Consider the following 19,007-nt stretch of genomic DNA (forward strand, 5'->3'; position numbering starts at 1 on the left):
GGTCTCCGAGTTAGGGCATGCGCAGTACGTTCTCTTCCCTGGCGCATGCGCAATGCCTTCTAAAATTTGGCGCATGCGCAGATCGATCTCGGAAAAGGCGCGTGCGCACTCCTGACTCCGACCTCGCACATGCGCCGTACGAGCACCGAACTCGGGCATGCGTAGAACAACCCCGGATACAGCGCATGCGCTGACTCTCCTCGACAAACGCGCGTGCGCAGTCCGGTATCCGAGTCGGAGCATGCGCAGTACGTTCTGTATGATCGCGCATGCGCAAAGCCTTCTAAAATGTGGCTCATGCGCAGATTGATCTCGGACTCGGCGCGTGCGCAGTGCTTTCTACGACCTCGCACATGCGCAGTACGAACACCGAACTGAGGCATGCGCACACAAAACCCGGATACTGCGCATGCGCTATCTAGCCTCGAAAAACGCGCGTGCGCAGTCCGGTCTCCGAGTCGGAGCATGCGCAGTACGTTCGGCCAGCTGGCACATGCGCAATGACTTCTAAAATATGGCGCATGCGCAGATCGGTCTCACAGAAGGCGCGTGCGCAGTGCTAACTCCGACCTCGCACATGCGCAGTACGAGTACCGAGCTCGGGCATGCGCAGAACAACCCCGGATACGGCGCATGCGCTGTCTCGCCTGGACAAACGCGCGTGCGCAATCCGGTCTCGGAGTCGGAGCATGCGCAGGACGTTCGGCCAGCTGGCACATGCGCAATGACTTCTAAAATATGGCGCATGCGCAGATCGGTCTCGGAAAAGGCGCGTGCGCAGTGCTAACTCCGACCTGGCACATGCGCAGTACGAGTACCGAGCTCGGGCATGGGCAGACAGGTCCCATATACTGCGCATGCGCTGTCTCGCCTCGACAAACGCGCGTGCGTAGTCCGGTCTCCGAGTCGGAGCATGCGCAGTACGTTCTCGTACCTGGCGCATGCGCAAAGCCTTCTAAAATGTCGCTCATGCGCAGATTGATCTCGGAGCAGGCGCGTGCGCAGAGCTAACTCCGACCTGGCATCTGCGCAGTACGAGCACCGAGCTCGGACATGCGCAAGACAATCCTGAATGCTGCGCATGCGCTATCTAGCCTCGAAAAACGCGCGTGCGCAGTCCTGTCTCCGAGTTGGAGCACGCGCAGTACGTTCCCCACCTAACGCATGCGCAGTGACTTCAAAATTTGGCGCATGCGCAGATCGATCTCGGAAAAGGCGCGTGCGCAGTGTTAACTCCGACCTGGCACATGCGCAGTACGAGTACCGAGCTCCGGCATGGGCAGACAGATCCCATATACTGCGCATGCGCTGTCTCGCCTCGACAAGCGCGCGTGCGCAATCTGGTCTCCGAAATAGAGCATGCGCAGTACTTTCTCGTACCTGGCGCATGCGCAAAGCCTTCTAAAATGTGGCTCATGCGCAGATTGATCTCGGAGCAGGCGCGTGCGCAGTGCTGTCTCGGACCTCGCACATGCGCAGTACGAACACCTAGCTAAGGCATGCGTATACAAATCTCGGATACTGCGCATGCGCTATCTAGCCTCGAAAAACGCGCGTGCGCAGTTCCTGTGTCCGAGTTGGAGCACGCGCAGTTCGTCCACCCACCTAACGCATGCGCTTTGCCTTCGAAAATGGCGCATGCGCATATTCATCTCGGAGCAGGCGCGTGCGCAGTGCAGTCTCGGACTTGGCGCATGCGCAGCAGGAGCTCCATACTGGTGCATGCGCAGACCATTCCCGGATACAACGCATGCGCGGTCAGGCATGACAAACGCGCGTGCGTAGTCCGGTTTCTGATTTGGAGCATGCGCTGTACGTTCTGCCAGCTGGTGCATGCGTAGTGCCTTCTAAAATTTAGCGCATGCGCAGATCCGTCTCTGGGCAGGCGCGTGCGCAGTGCTGTCTCGGATCTGGCGCATGCGCAGTACGATCTCCGAGCTTGCGCATGTGCAGTATTTTTCAACCGGAGCGCGTGCGCACTGCTTTCTCTGATCCGGCGCATGCCCAGCGCGGTCTAGGAGATGGGGCATGTGCTCTACGTTTCCGGCGCTCGGGCATGTGCAGTGGGGTCCCAGAGTTGGGGCGTCCGCAGTGCTTTCTCGGATCTGGCGCATGAGTAGTCCGATCTCCATGCTGGCGCATACGTAGTCCAGTTACGGAAACTGCGCATTCCCTGTCTGGGCTCGGCACACGCGCATGTGTCGTCCGGACTCCCGAGTTGCAGCGTGCAACACAGGGGTCCATGCTCTGGTCCATGAAGAGGCTGACGCTCTTCAATATCTTTTTTTTTTTTTTTAACAGTGCAACGTAGAATCGACTGTGCATGCGCCAGCTCTGAGAATATCCTGCGCACGCTCTATCTGTGTGACCGGACTACGCATGCGCTTGCGTCGATACCGGAATCCGCGTGCTTTGTTTTCGGGACTAGATTACGCATATGCCGGCCCCGAGAGAGCACAGCGCACGCGCCAGCTCTGGGACCACACCACGCTTGCGCCAGATCCGATAATGCACTGTACATGCGCGTTGTCTGAGATGGCACTGCGCATGCGCTCTCTAACGTACTGCGCATGCGCCAGCTCCGAAACCGGACTACGCTTGCGCGAGATCCGAGAGAGCGCTACATAGCACTGCGCATGCGCCGGCTCCGAAAACGTAGTGTGCATGCTCCAATTCGGAGAGCGGACTACGCACGCGCGTTTGTAGAGCGTTTATACATCGTTTTTACTTTGGAGTGTTCTAGGGTGCCCAGAAGTTGAGCGGGGAGCCCTTAGAGATCCCTTGGGAAGACTAATGGGGGCCCTAGAGCATAGGAGTGGACTGTCTTGTTGGCATCTGATTGGCTGGGAGGCGGTTCCCCTGATGTAATTAATTTAATTACCCAATAGTGCTCTTCAACATTCTGAGAATGGTGAGAAAGAAAATAGATAAGTAAGTAGTAAATTACTTCTATTACTTTAAATAAATTATTTTTTCTTTCATCTTCTTTTCACTGTCAGTAAATAGTTCTTACTGAGTTTTTTTTACCTGCAAGTTCTGCTTTTGGAGCAGCAGTGAGCAAACAGCTGCATGGTGCTGTGCTGCCAGGCTAACCCACAACACCACTACATTCCCCCCTGCCTTTTTTTTTCCCCCAAGGCAGCTGACAAGAGAATTTAGTGACCAAGTACCATCATCATAAGCAACTGAACTCACTTGTGGAATCAAACTCTATAACCCGAGGATAGGTTATAGAGCAGGCAGCGTTTATTCAGACGAATGTACAGATGCTGGGTGCAAGGGGGATATTTCCACCTAACTTGCACACTTGTCAAACAAAATGTTACATATTTGTAAGTCAAGTTCATACATATTGAACAGATTACCTAGAACCCCACTACATATTCATTAATCAAGTTCCATCCCCCGGCGCATGAATTGTATTCTCCTCTGGGTGGTTGCATCCCCATCTGGTGGTCTCTTGGGATGAAGTAAACACTCTTCCTCATCATGTCTTCTTGAACTTTAGCCTACTTTTCTCCTCGCCATCCTAATTCTTGCTGACTAGGTTCATCCCTTCCTCATTATCTTGCTGACAAGGAGACTGGGGCCTATTTTCTCCTAGCTCCCTCCTCCAGTTTCCTATCTTGCTGACAAAGAATCTGGTGCCTATGTTTTTCTTACTGCAGAAGAGTGCTCCTGTGGAATTTAAGCAATATGTAGAAACTTTGTTGCAAAAGAGTGCTCTTGTGGAATTTAAGCAATAAGCAGAACCCAAACCCCCTTTCTATTCTATTAGAGTAAGCAGAATCTAAACCATCCAAGCAGAATTGCAGAATCAAGTCCCCCCCCTTCATCAGAACTATGCTTCAGAGATGGACACAAACTCATTCTGTCCATCATTAGAAAATTCCGTGAAACTCTTCATTTTTCTCTCTTCTAAAACTTCTCCAAAGAATAAAACCAGACAAGGCATAAATTAAAAACTGCTCATTTTCTTTGTCTTGTAGCTCTCCAGGTCTTGCAGCATGATGAGGAGCTCTTCATCAGTTCCCTGGCATCTCTGACCACTTCACAGAGTTCCCAACTGTGATGTTACTTCAGCTGCCAGAGCACACCTCAGTATCTACAAAAGGCTGGAACAGTTAAGAAGCAGCCAGGCAGCTGCACAGACTTCCTTCCCACAACTATTCCCTAGCCTGTGATCAGTAATTGTTCCCACAGTTAAGACTGATTCTATGCTACTTTGGTCACCTCACTTCCTCTGGCTTCATTTCATTATTAAGATGTCATGTAGCCCTAAAGGACAGTCAGTTTTCACTTAGATCTCCAGGTAACTCAAGCCCTCTGTAGATGACAATCCTTAGAAACTGCGACACAGACTATAATTCTAAAAATGCCTCCTTTACTTGGCATGACAAGGCACACACCCAGCACAGAAGGAGGAACGAGGAGTCCATTCACATAACTGCTCTCTCTGCCAAGCAACTATCTGTCAGTGTGCCTGAGTGCTGTGTGCTCAGCATGCTGTCACCAGAAACATGCCTCAGCCATCTGAAAGCCATGACTGCTGTACAGTAACTGTTGAGTTGCAGCCTGAACCACTGATTGAGCACCTGGGAAAAAGACCCAGTCAGCCCTGGGAGCACAGGTGAAGGCAATTCAGCTGTGTGGAGGCTGGCTGCACCTCTCTTAGATGCCTTTTAGGGCTGACTGCCACTAGGGAAGAATCTCTGGTTGGAGTTTCCTCCTTTGTGGATTCTTTCCTGTGAGTCTAGATCCTTGGAGATGGGTGAGCACCTTTACTTTTCCTTTGAAATACCATCCTATCTGTGATTGTCTCTTTGCTGTTACACAGCTGTATTGCCCTTCTGCCGTGTTGATCTTCCCCGTGGTGACAACTGTCCATCCTCTGCCTTGTTCTCAGCCCTGTCAGTACTACTCCACTAATGTTCCTTGACTAAATACAGCCCTAGTCTTTTCTCGACAGAGAACAATGCCACAGCATGCAAAAGTTGTGGTTGCCGTCAGACTGCTCAGAAAACAGCGTCTAGCCACAATGAAAAATACACGGGATGAAAAATACAGCCTCCAAAAGAATTAGATGCTGAGCGACTAAGCTATTGACACGCTGACTTTGCCCAGCACAATGACGAAAGCAGGACTCTTTCCCTTGCTCAAGCTGCCTAACACACAACGTTAGCGCTCCCTTTGCGGCCGGCGCCACAGACCCGCGGGCTCTAGGACCCGGGCTCAGCAGCCTGCGCTATGGTGCGCGGCGGAAAGGCCCTGGGCTGCCAAGCGCCACACCGCCGCGCGGCCCCCGCCGGTGGTCTCCGTGGCCGCAACGCTCGCCTGGCCCGCCCGAGCAGGGGAGCGCTGGGGCGCCGCGGTGGAAGTTTCTCCTGATGCCGTTCTCAGATGCGCCGGGCAGCTTCACCGCCAGTTGCTGCTGGTGCCCGGCGCCTCTGAGAGTCCTCTGGTAACTACCTGTCTTGGGACCGTCCGAGAGCAGCGGCTGCCGTTCCGGTAGCGCGGGCTGTGGGCGGGCCGCGGGCGCGGCGCGGCTGGGCGGCCCTGTGGTGGAGCTGTCTGAGGGCGGCCAGGCAGGCGGGTGACGGCAGTTCTTGCCCGAAAGGTGCAGATGAGCCGTGCGTGCTCACCACTAATTGGCAGCGGCCTGCCCGACTTGGTGGTGACCCTGAAGCGTGAGACAGCAGAACAAATGCCTTCGGGTATCAGTATAAAATAAACCAGCAAAGAGAAGATCTAACCCGAACGAGGTCTGTGGATGAACCAGCCAGGCTTTGATAAGGCTGTGCTTTCTACTGATAGCATGGAATAAAAAAATCATATATATACGCATTCAGTTGTGCACATATTCTCAAAGGCATAAGAAAGGCTTGCCTGCAGGAAAAGAGAGTGTTTTTATCTTGCTTTACGTATTGCAAAAGTATCATTTGAAATGCATAGATGTCTTTTTCCATTTGAGAAATTGAGGATGTTTTTTAAATGAGTATATTATCTTGTTTTCTTAAAATTATCGTTTTCTTAAAAATGGAGTTTATCGTGAATTTTCCAGTGCATATGAGAAGATAATTACTTAACTTATGTACGATAATGTGGGGTTTTTTTCCCCCAGAAGAAAATTCAGTTTAGTGGTCTTTTTTTTTCCCCTTCCATAAGCTACACACTTTGTTTATTAGCCTTTGATGTTTATAAATATTTAAAGTGTGGAAGTCAAATGAATGGGGCCAGGCTCTTTTCAGTGGTGTGCAGGAACAGGACAAGGGGCAACGGGCAGAAACTGGAACACAGAAGTTCCATACGAACATGAGTAAGAATTGATTTACTATGAGGGTGATAGAGCAGTGGAACAGGCTGTCCAGGCAGCTTGTGGAGTCTCTCTCTCTGGAGATATTCAAAACCGGCCTGAATGCTTTCCTGTGCAACCTGTTCTAGGGAAACTGCTGTAGCAGTGGGTTGGACTTAGGTGATCTTTCAAGGTCTCTTCCCTCCTCTGTTTCTGTGATGTTACACAATTATGCTTCTGCATGCTTCAGAAGATGATGTCATATATATCACCAGTAGAGAATTACTAAACAATGTGGCTCTAAAGGGAACACCCATGCTTAAAAGAGTCGCTAAAAGTGTGGTTATGCTCTTTTGGGAAAGACAGGGAGATAAAGTGTTTGGAGAGAGTTATTTTTGAAATCTTGCTAGTATCGTTACTTGTCAGATGGACCAGCTGTATTCATTCCTAAGAGTCTGCAATAATTTCCAAAGTGTATTCCCTGTCTGCAAAATGCTGAGAGTCTCTTCTTGTCAGAATTTTGTTAGGAAGTAAGACTTGTTTCACAAGACCTTAACAAAAATAATGAGGAGTCTTTATTTTAGGAGACGTATTATAATTAATTATAAAAGCACAATTTGAAGTTGATGACACTACAGATATCACAAATCTGGTGAATTAAGCCCTTCATTGGTCTTTATATAGATGATACAAAATGGAATGCTATTATAAAGGCAGAATTTGACTAAATTATGGAAATTAAACAGAGGAAGTAATGAATTTTTCTAGATGTTTAAGATTTATTACACATTGAGTCATAGAATCATTGAAGTAATGGCATAATAAAGAAATCTGATGTGCTGACTTTTTTTCATCCAGAGTGTCTGTGTTTGGATTCTATCCTGCCTGCAGTTTTTATGTGCTGTTGAATTTCATGGTATCAGACAGACTCAAGCTTTCAGGAGACTACTTAAAAAGGAATTGATTAAGAAAAAATCCTAGTTTGAAGAACTAAAGTGAGAATCTTCCATAGTGTTGTAATTTCTACAGTCTATGCAGAGACAGGGTTTCTTTCTTTTCTGTTTAAAACAGAGGTGATTGTGCTTTAAATGTTGATGTTTTCATTTTAGGATGACAGGGAGGTACCACAGAGCAAATATTTAAGTTTGAGTGAATGCATGTGTTCAACTATTTTATATCTGTTGCACAGAAGGGAAGAGGAATAGGGTAAATGACAACTTCATAAAAGTGAAAATGAAACAATTTAATAGGTTGCTTACATGTCACTATTTCCATAGAACTAGATTCTTCTGAAGGAGCAGAAGTGAGGTCTTGTTTATAGCAAACTTGTAAAGCAATGGAGATACTCAGGAAGAAGGAATGTTGTGATTTAGTGCAAAATGTTGAGTAGGGTTGATTGTTGTTATTTTTTTTTTTTTTTCCAATAAAGAGTTTTGTTTTTCTAGTATAGAAGCTACCTTGAAGCTGTTTTACTGGCAATGTATGTTCTTGTTCATTAGGGTACTTTGATATACCAGCAGTCAGCCTTGAGTTTTAAGTGTTATTAGGTGAAAATTAATTTCAGATGGTATATAGAGTATATGAATATTAGTTTGCAATAAACTTGTTTGTGGTTTCTGGTTGGATTTGTGTTATGAAATTTAAGTTATGATGTAATTAACTCTGTACATGTAGTCTACAAAAAAACTAAGTTATTCCTTACAAGGCATTATTTTATAAGGCTAAAAGCAATTCTTTCCATTGAGTTCTAAAACTGGAAGATCTCTCAGATACACAGGAGATTTCAATAACAAAAGCAACATTTAGTGATACTTTACTTAACCACTCAATGTTAACTAAATTTAACATTTAGTTAACTTCAGTTAACAAGTGCAAAGCATTCTTTACCGTACTTAACCATTTATCTTCCTGTAACGTCTTGCTTGTAGACATAAGTTTTAATTTTTAAAAAGAAAGTTATAGCCACTGAAGTACAGATTCTTGCCAACTTTGAGGATTAGTCAGGGTGGTGACTCTCCTGTCCAAACATCTAATAGTTAGTAAAATCACAATAGTGCATCTAATGAGGTGAGATTGTTTCCTAAGTTGGTAAATGTTACTATTTTAAATTCAATGTCATTATTTCTGTCTGAAAGAACTATGACATGCTACAATTATCTACATATATGAAGGAAAAAGTGGTGTGCAGGGGAAGGCATGAAGAGATATTACTCCAGGAGTGCCCCACACATGGAATTCTCACTCTTTTTTGGCCCTGGAGTAAAACAAAAACAAGTATATTTAAATTTTGTTCATTGAGCATCATATTCTACACTTAGACGCAGTCGTTGGATGTCTGCAGCTTATGATTCTTCCTCTGACTTTCAGACATTGAGTACTACTTGGGGACACCAGATATGCTTCTCTAGTAGCAGCAGGTATTTTTATTTGAGAGGCTGGGTGAATAGATAAGGCTTCTCCTGTGTGGACCTGAGACGGCAGCTGCCAAACTGCTAGTGCTTGGCCGAGAGCAGGGCCCGTATTTCCCGCACCGCACTTCTCGCTGCGAAGGACGGGCCGCTCGCTCGCCGCCCGGGACTACAGCTCCCGGCGGTCTTCGCGGCGGCGCGACCACTAGCGCGGAGTCCGAGCTTTTCGCGCAGCATAGTGGGCGCGCGCGCCGCGCCTGTGCGTCCGGCAGCGGGATGTGTGAGGGGAGGTCTTGTCGTCCCTCTCGAGCGAGACGGACCGCTGGGAGCGACGCTGGAGCGGTGAGGTCCCGGCCTCGCCGCCCGCATGGAGCTGAGCAGCGCAGAGGCGGTCTCCACCCGGTTCCTCGGCCTTACTCAGCGGTACTGGAGCCAGGGAGGGGACTCGGGCGGAGAGCGGCGTTGCGCGGGCCCGCGCTGCCGATGACGGAGAGGCGATGTTGTGTTCGAACTGTGCGGGAGGCCTGGGGATGGGGGCTGCCGGGCTTTCGAAGGGGTAGTGCTGCAGGCACCCGGCCGGCACTCAGCGGAGCGCTGCGAGCCCCGGGGCTCGCCCACTACCTCTGGAGTTGCTGCCGGTGGCGTGAGCGGAGCCGGACGGAACGCCCGCGGGCCAGGCCTCGCAGCCTGTTCGGGGTCGTGCTCGTGTAAACGGATACCGGTAGGGTACCTGCGATTACTCGATTATTTAGAGTGCTTATGTCTATGCCTGCCTCTTCAATGAAAAAAGATTAACCAATGCAGTATGTCGAAGGGCTGGCAGGTAAAGATGTGTAAGTAAGGTGACAGGAGAGTCAAAGAGAGCATGCAAGCTATGACTTTGTTATCAAACAATTGCAACGAGCAAGCTCACCTTTTTCTGTCACAGCTCCTCCCCACTCCCGCCCCCCCCCCCCCCCCCCCCCCCCCCCCAAGAAAAAAAACCTCCTCCAAGAAATGTGCTTTCAGATGTCAAAGTCCTAAGATGCAAGACCTTTGACTTGACACTAGAGTGGTAAAAGTACATGCCTTTTAAGTTTATATTACAGAATATATGAAAACTTGCTTTGTCATTTGGCTTTCAGGACTGTTAAAGTTTCTAGGAGTTTCTGATGAAATGGGGGGAAAGCTTGTCCTCTTTCCTCTTCCTCATCTGTTTAGGATGCAATTGTACAGCAAAACCCTTGTTTTCAAACAAGTGAGAGAGGGAAATAGAGTGTGCTCTGTATACTGTACAAATGTGTTTAAACTGTATTGTTTGATTTCTTTTTTCTCATCTATATTAAAACACATGGCAATATAAGTAAACTCTAACTTACTAGGTCAAATAAGTCTGAGTCACAGGGAAGCTAGCATATATTTCAGTGCTGGCAGTTTGCCCTAATACAAAAAAAGCTGTATTTGAAACTGGCATAACTGGAGCAGGAGTATTTTTCTAGCATAGGTCAGGTCAAGACAGAGGAAGGATGTAATCTAATGAAGTAAATTAGTAAGAAAAGCTAGTAGTAACGACAGCATATTTTTAAAATGAGATGATGTGGTAAGTCAGAGAGTTGATGAGAAAAATCTCTGGTAACCAAGACTGGAAAGCTAAAGAAGCATGCACACTAGAATTTACTGTGGAATATGTGCAGTTATGCAAATAGCATGATAATCTTTATCTTGTCTTTTCATAAATTAAGGTGCTTAGCTTTGTCAAGGTTGTCTATTTAGCATTTATGTTAGTACAAGATTCTGCTTCTAACTGCTTAATATGAAGTAGATCACAAGTATGGTATGAAGCAACTAGGTTGATAAGTACCAGAGACTACCTTTTATGTATAATTCTGATGTGAAAAGAGCTGATAGTGTGTGAAAGTTAGATGTGTTTTAGACATTTTTGAATCAGGACACAGAAGGACAAGACTATTATTACAAAAGCACTCTTGGATAACTGTTACTGACTTGCACACCATTGTATGTGGTGGTGAGCATGAGGAGTTCTTTCTGATCATATCTGAAAGCTTTTTGGAAAAAAAAGTGCATCTTTTTTTTTTCCTCAGGCTGTTACAGGAATTATTTACTACACGTAAAATAAGTATGTTGAGCAAACGAGTGGAATGCACCCTTAGTTAGTGACGATATTAAACTGAAAGGTGCTGTTCACTCCCTAGATGTATTGGAGGCCTTCTTGGGTTCTAGATAGGTTGGAGCATTGGCAATCAGCAATAGCATGATATTCAACAAAGGTAAATGCTGGGTGAAGTAATGCCAGTCACAGACTGGGAAATGAGTAGCTAGAGAGCAGCTCTGTGAAAGATATCTGGGGTTGCTGATTGTCAGTGGGCACAACATGAGTCAGTGGTGTACACTGGGAATCAAGAGAGCAAACTGCATTTTGAGATGTGTTAAATACAGCAGAGACAGCTGGTGAAAAGGGGTGATTCTCCTGCTGTATTTTAATATTGGTGTGGCCTTACCTTGAACATGGAGTTCATTTCTGGACTCTACAATATCAAAAAAAGACTATTAAGATACTTGAATGCATCCAGAGAAGGGCAACAAAGCTGGTAAGAGGACTGGAAGTTGTGTGCTGTGAGGATGAACGGAGAATCATAGAATCGCTAAGGTTGGAAAAGATCCACAGGATCATCCAGTCCAACCATTCGCCCTTCACCAATGGTTCTTGCTAAACCATGTCCCTCAACACAACATCCAAACGCTCTTTGAACACCACCAGGGTCAGTGACTCCACCAGCTCGCTGGGCAGCCCATTTCAGTGCCTGACCACCCTTTCAGAGAAGTAGTAGAACACTCAGGCTGTCTAGTCTGGAGAAAAGAAGGCTAGGAAGTGACTTCATTGCTCTTTAAAATGTCCTGAGGAGTGGAAGCGGTGGGCGAGGTGGTGATCTCTTTTCTGGTGACCATAGCAGTGGCACAAAACTGTGCCTTCGGAGGTTCAGACTGGATGCTAGAATAAATCTCTTTACTGAGAGTGATCAGGCACTGTAACAGGCTTCCTAGTGAGGTCATTAATGTTCCATGCCTGTTAGTGTTCAAGAGGCATTTGGATAGTACTTGGATACTTTGGATAGTGTAAGTAACTCTTTGTTATTGTGAAAATGCTGAAAATAAAAAAATAAAAATAAAAATTCCAATAACCATACTCAGATTGTTACTTCCCAGGCTCTTTGCATGGGCTACCAGGCCTATTCGTTAATATCTATTTTACATTTTTATATTTCTAAATTAATTGTTTTGAAGTCATGCCTTCCTCTGCCTTGATAACCTATGCTTTTGTTATCTTAGTGTGCTCCTCTGTTGTATACCTGTAGCAATTTTCTTGTTGTCCAATGTTTATTTTTGAATAATATTTTGTATTTTATTTCTGAAGCTTTTAATTAGCATCTGACCATATTATCTCTGCAATATTAATATGCTATGAGGGGAGTTCAACTTTCAGTCTGCTGAAGTATAGGATTTAGTTTGTGCGTATACAGATAGTTGTAAAATGCCTTTGTAATTCTCCAGTTTTATTTTTCAGGTAATTCATGAGATGACATTTTTCTCTAGTTTCATCAACTTTGAGGTTAGTTTTTACTAAGGCAGGAGGGAGTTCAATTTTATAAACTTCAGCTTGCTTTTTTTCCTGCTTTGTGAACCTATCACAATTTATGAAACTCTGAAAATTACCCAGGTGTGGATGATGTCATTCAAAGCACAGTAGACCAGTGATTCTCTTTGTGACTTCAGAATGTGTTGTCTGGAATCAGGACAGACCCGTAAAAGTGTCCTCACCGCTAAGCTTCCCCAAAACTTGACAAAATTTTTTGTTAGTGACTTCTACTGTTTTCCTTTTTTTGCTTGGTGACAGTACAAGGGGAGATGGTTTTAAACTGGGATAGGGTAGATTTAGATGAGATCTTAGAAATTCTTTACTGTGAGGGTGGTGAGACACTGGAACAGGTTGTCCAGAGAGGTTGTGGGTGCCTGCATCCCGGAAGCATTCAAGACCAGGCCAGATGGGGCTCTGAGCAACCTGGTCTAGCGGGAGGTATTGCTGCCAACCCCTCTGCTATAGGAACTAGATGGTCTTAAAGGTCCGTTCCAACGCAAACCATTCTATGATTCTGCGTATTTCTTCACTTAGTCAAAGGCTGAACTTAGAATTTCAGAGGTCACCAACAATCTGCTCATCTGCCACCAGTACTGACTGTGGCATACGCTCATTGGCTGAAATTGCTTTTACAGTGATTTCCAAGCACACCTAGCCACAAAAATGAATTGTATAGAATTAAAGTAGCACACATAGAAAATCCTAGCACTACTTTTACCCAACTTTTTGTGTTGAAGTCAAAATATCATGTAAAATACTCAGTGTCTTAAAACATGTTGCAATTGAGGTATTTAGTTTCCTCCATGAAGCATATGCCAAGTTTCACATGAATTGCAGAATGCAGGAACTTAGAACCTAATGCATGGAATACAATTTTTGATCCGTGCTTTCCAAATTCTCCCCAGGAGGTGAGAAGAGGTTTAATCCTGTATGAAATTAAACTTGAGAACTCTTTGTTCTTCCTGGAAGGGGAAAAAAAAATTAGATGTTCCTATTTTTGTCTGTATAGATGCTAATCTTGAAACGCTTTCCTTTTATGTTACCTTCTGTAAGAAAAGAGGAAAACTCAGGAGTAATAGTTTCAATTTTTTTCTTTACTGCAAACCATGCTGAAGTAAAGTTTGTTTCATATGCTTCCTTTCAGATGATGAAAAGACTATGCATGTGCAAAACAGCGTAAAGCACACACCTTGTAAATTGCATGTGTAAAAGGAGGGTAAAATGAGATAATCTGAAACAGTTTTGGCAGTTCAAATATGTAAATTATTGCTACAAAACAACAACGAGTACAAGTTGTAATAGGTGATGTCTCACGCACAGGTACTTTCAGGATTTGCAGTGCTCTGGGCCATCTTCTCTGTGTTGCAGAGTGAGGGGTCGTAAGTGCTGCTGCTTGCTGCAGCTTCTGTACAACAATGTGGAGCTATTAAAGGAGAAGTTTAATTCACAGGTCCAATAGCAACAATAGTAAGTCTAGGGAGGAAAAAAAAAAAAGTATTGCATGTGAAGTCCTCATGGTGCGTGATTACTATAGAGTAGAACTTAATTATGTATGTTTGTGCTTTGTGACTTAAGAAAAGGTGGTGTTTCTGATTCCTATTTAAGATTGTTTCATGTGTGTTGATGTGTGAACTGGGTGGGCACACAGTAATGTTGACCAAAACTGACTGAATGGCTGGGCCTGGAGTGTTGTGGTCAGTGGTGCAAATTCTAGTTGGAGACAAGTGACCAGTTGAATACTCCAGGAGTCAGTACTGGATCCAGCTGTGTTTGACATCTTCATTAATGATTTGGGTGTCGGGCAAAATGTACCTTCAGTAAGTTTGCTGATGACAAAAAAAAAAACAAAAAAAAAACAGGAGTGGCAGTTGAACCACAGGGTTTTGCTGCCATCCGAAGAGACCTCAACAAACTGGAGAAACGGACTGATAAACTTCTCATGCCTAGACAAGATGCATTTGACCTCTTGGAACACAAGAGCTGGTTTTGTCTAAACATCAGGAAGAATTTTTTCTGTATGGATGATAGAGCACTGGTACAAGCTGCCCAAATACTTTCTCTCCTTTGTCTGCTTTCTTTTCTGGGGTGGGGAAAAAGGAGGAGTTTTTGTTTTCAGTTACAGTGTAAGCTTTTTGGATCACAGGCTTCAACATTCATTTTCTCTCAGATAAGACTCCTTAATATTTGTGTCTCCAAAAAGTGCATCATAGGTAAGGTCAAATTGTAGTTGGTTTGGTGACAAGGGCTCTTAAATAAGGACCCAAGCCCCCCCTTTTTTTTTTCCTGTTGCAGACTTTTCCCTTCTCAACTGTGCATATTCCCAGCGTGAGATTATAAAGTTTTCTTGTGATCCTCAGGAAAATTAAGATTATTAACTGTCCACATTCAAACATAAGTTTGTTGTGCAGGTAACCGAAAGCTGAAAGCTTAAGTTATTATATTTGTGTTTATATATGTTTTGCCAGTGGACGAGATCAGCACAGACGCCAAGTTAAAGGAGTGTGTTTATCATTACTTCATCTTTACTTATCTTTACTATCTTCACTTAAGTTTGAAATAATGAGCTAATAAGGGAAACTGTATGGCAAGAATAAAACAGAACAAAGCAATGCAACTGTTACTACGTGAGGATAGTAATAGTGATTAAGAAATACATGTTACCAATTGTATTTCTTAATCCTTTACCATTATCCAGATCTGCAGCTGCTGGGGAGCCCCAGTTGCAGCAGCAAGGATTTAGAGAGCCTTTTCCAGCAACTGGAAGGTCCTACGCAGTGCACCCACTCGTAGGTGAGGTCTCCAGCTTCGCTGCAAGGGAGTCCAGCTTTTATACTGTTGAATAAACAAGTTTATTTGACAATTAGGTGGAAACATCTGGTTTCATTCTCCCTTTGGATTTCACCTCAAGCCTGGCCAGGGCTTAAGGAGGAACCACGTAGGCTTGTGTACTCATAGACCTTGACACTATGCTTCTAAACAAGGAAGGTTAATACATTCTCATAATGCTTTAACTAAGCTACATCTCTTGCTAATGAGATGTTCTGTTCAAGATATGTATTTCACTAATGATCACACATATTTTGCTAATGTTCAGATACTGATGATATATAACACTGGGTTGTGAGATTCATCTGTGGTCGGCATTGATTCCAGGCCTACTGTTCAGCCATTAGTAATTCAACATAATTATGTTTCCAACTGAGTGATTATTTTGGAGCTTTTTAAAATCACATCTAATGTGGATTATCCTCAGTTCCTATAGGTGACTGGTATTACTGCTACTGTGGGATGTATGTGTACCATAGATGTCAGAACAGTGGCTTCATTGCCTTCAGAGTCAATAGGGTTGTTTTAATTGGAAAGAAAAAAATCTCCATTAAGGCTAATATTTATTTAGCTTGTAACATGTGCAACTAAGCCTTCTGTTACAAAGAGGAGGTTTAGTGTTTATAGTTAGAGGAGGTGTTTGCCGTCTGTTTTGAGCTCATGAAGTACATGCTGATTTGCTTAATGAGATGTAATGTAAGATGGTAAATGCTTGTGCATGTAGACTTTGAATATGGAATTCAACGTTTCTTTTTGCTTGCATGACAGTTTTATCTTTGTAAATGTTATAGGTGGAGGGAACCTGTTAATGCTGTTCCTTTGTTATGCTTTTGAATTAAAACAATTGCTTAATTGCTGTATATAGACTTAAAGAGTTTCTGAAAAAAAAAAAGAAAGCAGCAGCATACTGAGCAAAGCTTATTGAACATAGTGCAGTTGTCCTGTTTAAAGCACAAAGTTTTTCTTCCCTTAGATTAAGCATACTTGTCAAATGCACTTATAGGCTGCTTTGGAATTCTAAATTGGTCACATCATGACTAGATATTTAATTTAATTGTAGATTTTGCTTCCAGTCAAGTCAGAGACATTACTGTTCTTTTGGCAGTGGTATGAAAGCCAGACTGCAATGGCTGCTACACCATGCGCGTTTTAAGGAGTTTTCCCTGCAATAATGAGCTTATGCACTGCAAAGCTTATTCAGCAGGGATGACAGTTGTTGATGGCAGTGTGTAGTGTTGCATGAGATCTAGGGCTTGTTGAATGTGTATACTGATGAAGCGTTTCTGTTCCAGCTCAGTCTCTGAAGATCTTGGTTGCAGACGTGGAGAGTTTAGCAGGAAGCACTATGGATCTGTGGAGCTTGTAAGTTTATTTGCCCATCTTTTAATTTAAACAACTTTTAATGCAGAACTCAAATCCTTTTCATTTCCAGGTAAAAAAATTGCATCTAGTTTGGAAAATGTTTATTCTAAGCTGGACTGGAAAATTATAGGTAAAGAGTTAATGCTCCAGTTCCATGGACTGCTGATATTTTCCCGGTACCTGGTTCTGAGAACTACTACATACCCCAACAGGGGACTTTGAGTTTCTGTTTTTCCCTTCAGAGGGAAAGATAAAAACTGTTTGCATATCACGAGACACTTCTCTTTTTCCATTTCTGCTTGTCCCAGCAGCGTGTGCTTGTTTTACCTTCAACATTAGAGTAAGGCCTTCAGTTTGTTGGCCACACCCTCTCTCATTTTATTTGATTTATTGGCTTCAATTCTAATTATATCGCATTATAGTTTTATCTTGCATTCCGATATCTTTTCTAGTAAATTAGCTTCCCTTCTCAGATAGTTACTGCTGTTATGTTGTTAGGCCCATCACCCTGCCCTTCCCCTTTTTTCCCTTTCCTGCAGTGTGGGTGCATCAGATCCCCCGCCCCATTACTCATGGAACCAGGCTGAACCAGCCTGTGAACCAATCCTGTGAACTGTGAAGCATGGATAGTGCTTCATCTCTGCTGCCCCTTTATCATCACTTTCTTCCCCTGCTCCGATGTGGGTTCCTTCCCATCATGGGATGCAGTCCCTCTCAATATGATCCTGTGTAGGCTTCCCACAGAAAGGAGTTCTTCAAGAACTGCTCCAGCATGGGTCCATACTGCAGGGTGAAGTCAGGAATAGACTGCTCCATCCCAGGTTCCCCATGGGCAGCAGCTCCCACTGGCACTCCTTCTCCACAGTGAGCTCCTCTCCATGGACTGCAATGTGTATATCTGCTCAGATATGTTATACTGTGAGATGCAAGAGGACAGCCTGCTCCACTATGATCCTGTATGTGGGCAGCAGAGGATCTTCTGCACTGGTGGTTTTTCTACCTCCTTCATGCACCTGGGTGTCTGTAGGATTCTTTTTCTCTCTTTTCTTCATTCCCTACTGTCAAAAGAAAGAATTTTAAACATGGCAAAGCTGAGAGGAATAGAATCAGCATGTCTGTAAAACCCGCTGTTTTGAAAGGAACAAGCTTCTAGATCGGTTTCTGAGAGGCGGACATGTTCCTGTGTAGGGATTCTGCATGCTAGTGCAGCTAAAATTTGAGATGGGAATTTCTGATCAGTACCGAATCTGCGAGATGAATGTATAACTCTCCCATTCATGTATCCTTAGAGTTGTATTTGGATCATTCCAAATCTAGTCAAATGGGTAGCAGCTGTGCTGGTTCCCCTGTGAGTTGTGATAAGACACCTGGAAGAAGGAGAAACCAAGTAAGATTTGGTTGCTGATGATATGGATGTTTTTGGAAGTAGAACCTCTATCTTAAACTCTCTCATAGCTTATATCTAGTGATGCTGATGGAGCTATTCAAAGAGCTGGACGATTCCGAGTGGAAAATGGCTCTTCTGATGAGGTAAGTGGTTAAACATATGTAAAGCTGAAAAAATAATTTAGTTTCTCAACTGAAAGATGTATTTATAGTCAATTACTAGGAGAGCAGACTTGAAAAATGCTGAGTAATATGAAAATGGAGGAATCCAAGAGGAGGGAAATGGTGTTTGTTACCCCTAAGACTAGCTTAATTATTCATTCAAGAGTACACAATCTCAACAATTTAATTTTTAAGGAAAATAGATGATATTTCCTTTTGCTGTAACACTTTGCTCAGCTTATGAAGTTAGGAGAAAAAATACCCATTTTATCCTTTGCAGTGTCTAGTTCACCATGTTTGTGGGTTTTTTTTTCCTAAGTTTTTCCTTGGTGTGATGAAGGTATAGCACCTTTTTTTTTTTTTTTTTTCCTAGATGTGTTTAGGCAGCTATGCTTATTTCTAAATATGAGATGAAGAAGCTGAGTGGAGTCTGAAAGAGTCATTCACCTTAAGTTCTCCAGCAACACTTAAATTTCTCCTTAAATAATTTGGGAGGGGAAAGGTTATCTTCCTTCATGAATCATTTTCAACTGTAAATAACACCTTAATATTTAAAGAAAGAAAAGTTCATAGTCTTGAAGTGTATGTAAGGTCTTGGTAAACTTATGTTGAACTAATATAAGTCATAAATAATTAGTTTGCATCAGCATTGGGTGCAGCATTAAAGTGGCTATTCTGCGTTGATTCCCTCTTGGGTCATGTTCTGTAGATTGGCTTTTCAGTTCAGTTTCATGCAATTCAAAAGCTCTTTATCTTTTATTTTAGACAGATTCTCTGAGTGATTGCTGAATGCCACATGATGAATTGGCTTGGAGAATAGCTTTTTCCTTGTGAATGCTCTTAGTGGAAAAGGAGTGAGGAATGCTTGGAAATTTGACTAGTCAATCCAGAAACAATACCAAAGAATTTCCACAGCATTATCTGCTCCAGTTAGGAG

At 44.0% G+C, this 19,007-nt stretch overlaps 1 protein-coding gene across 51 annotated transcripts in view; it reads left to right on the forward strand.

The window, feature by feature from the left end:
* The first annotated feature begins 2,634 nt into the window (after positions 1–2,634).
* GARNL3 (GTPase activating Rap/RanGAP domain like 3) overlaps positions 2,635–19,007 on the forward strand; it is a 56,146-nt gene continuing 39,773 nt past the window's right edge. For 31 of the 51 annotated variants that reach the window (XM_040648993.2, XM_040649000.2, XM_040649002.2 and 28 more), the window contains exons 1-3: positions 8,920–9,123; positions 16,453–16,522; positions 17,978–18,052. In XM_040648993.2, the coding sequence (XP_040504927.1) occupies positions 9,068–9,123; positions 16,453–16,522; positions 17,978–18,052 (201 nt within the window). In that variant the 5' untranslated portion in view covers positions 8,920–9,067. The other 20 variants (XM_040648984.2, XM_040648985.2, XM_040648989.2 and 17 more) reach the window with 2 other exon arrangements.

This window comes from Gallus gallus, chromosome 17 (assembly GCF_016699485.2).
Source record: "Gallus gallus isolate bGalGal1 chromosome 17, bGalGal1.mat.broiler.GRCg7b, whole genome shotgun sequence".
Classification (NCBI taxonomy): Eukaryota; Metazoa; Chordata; class Aves; order Galliformes; family Phasianidae; genus Gallus; species Gallus gallus.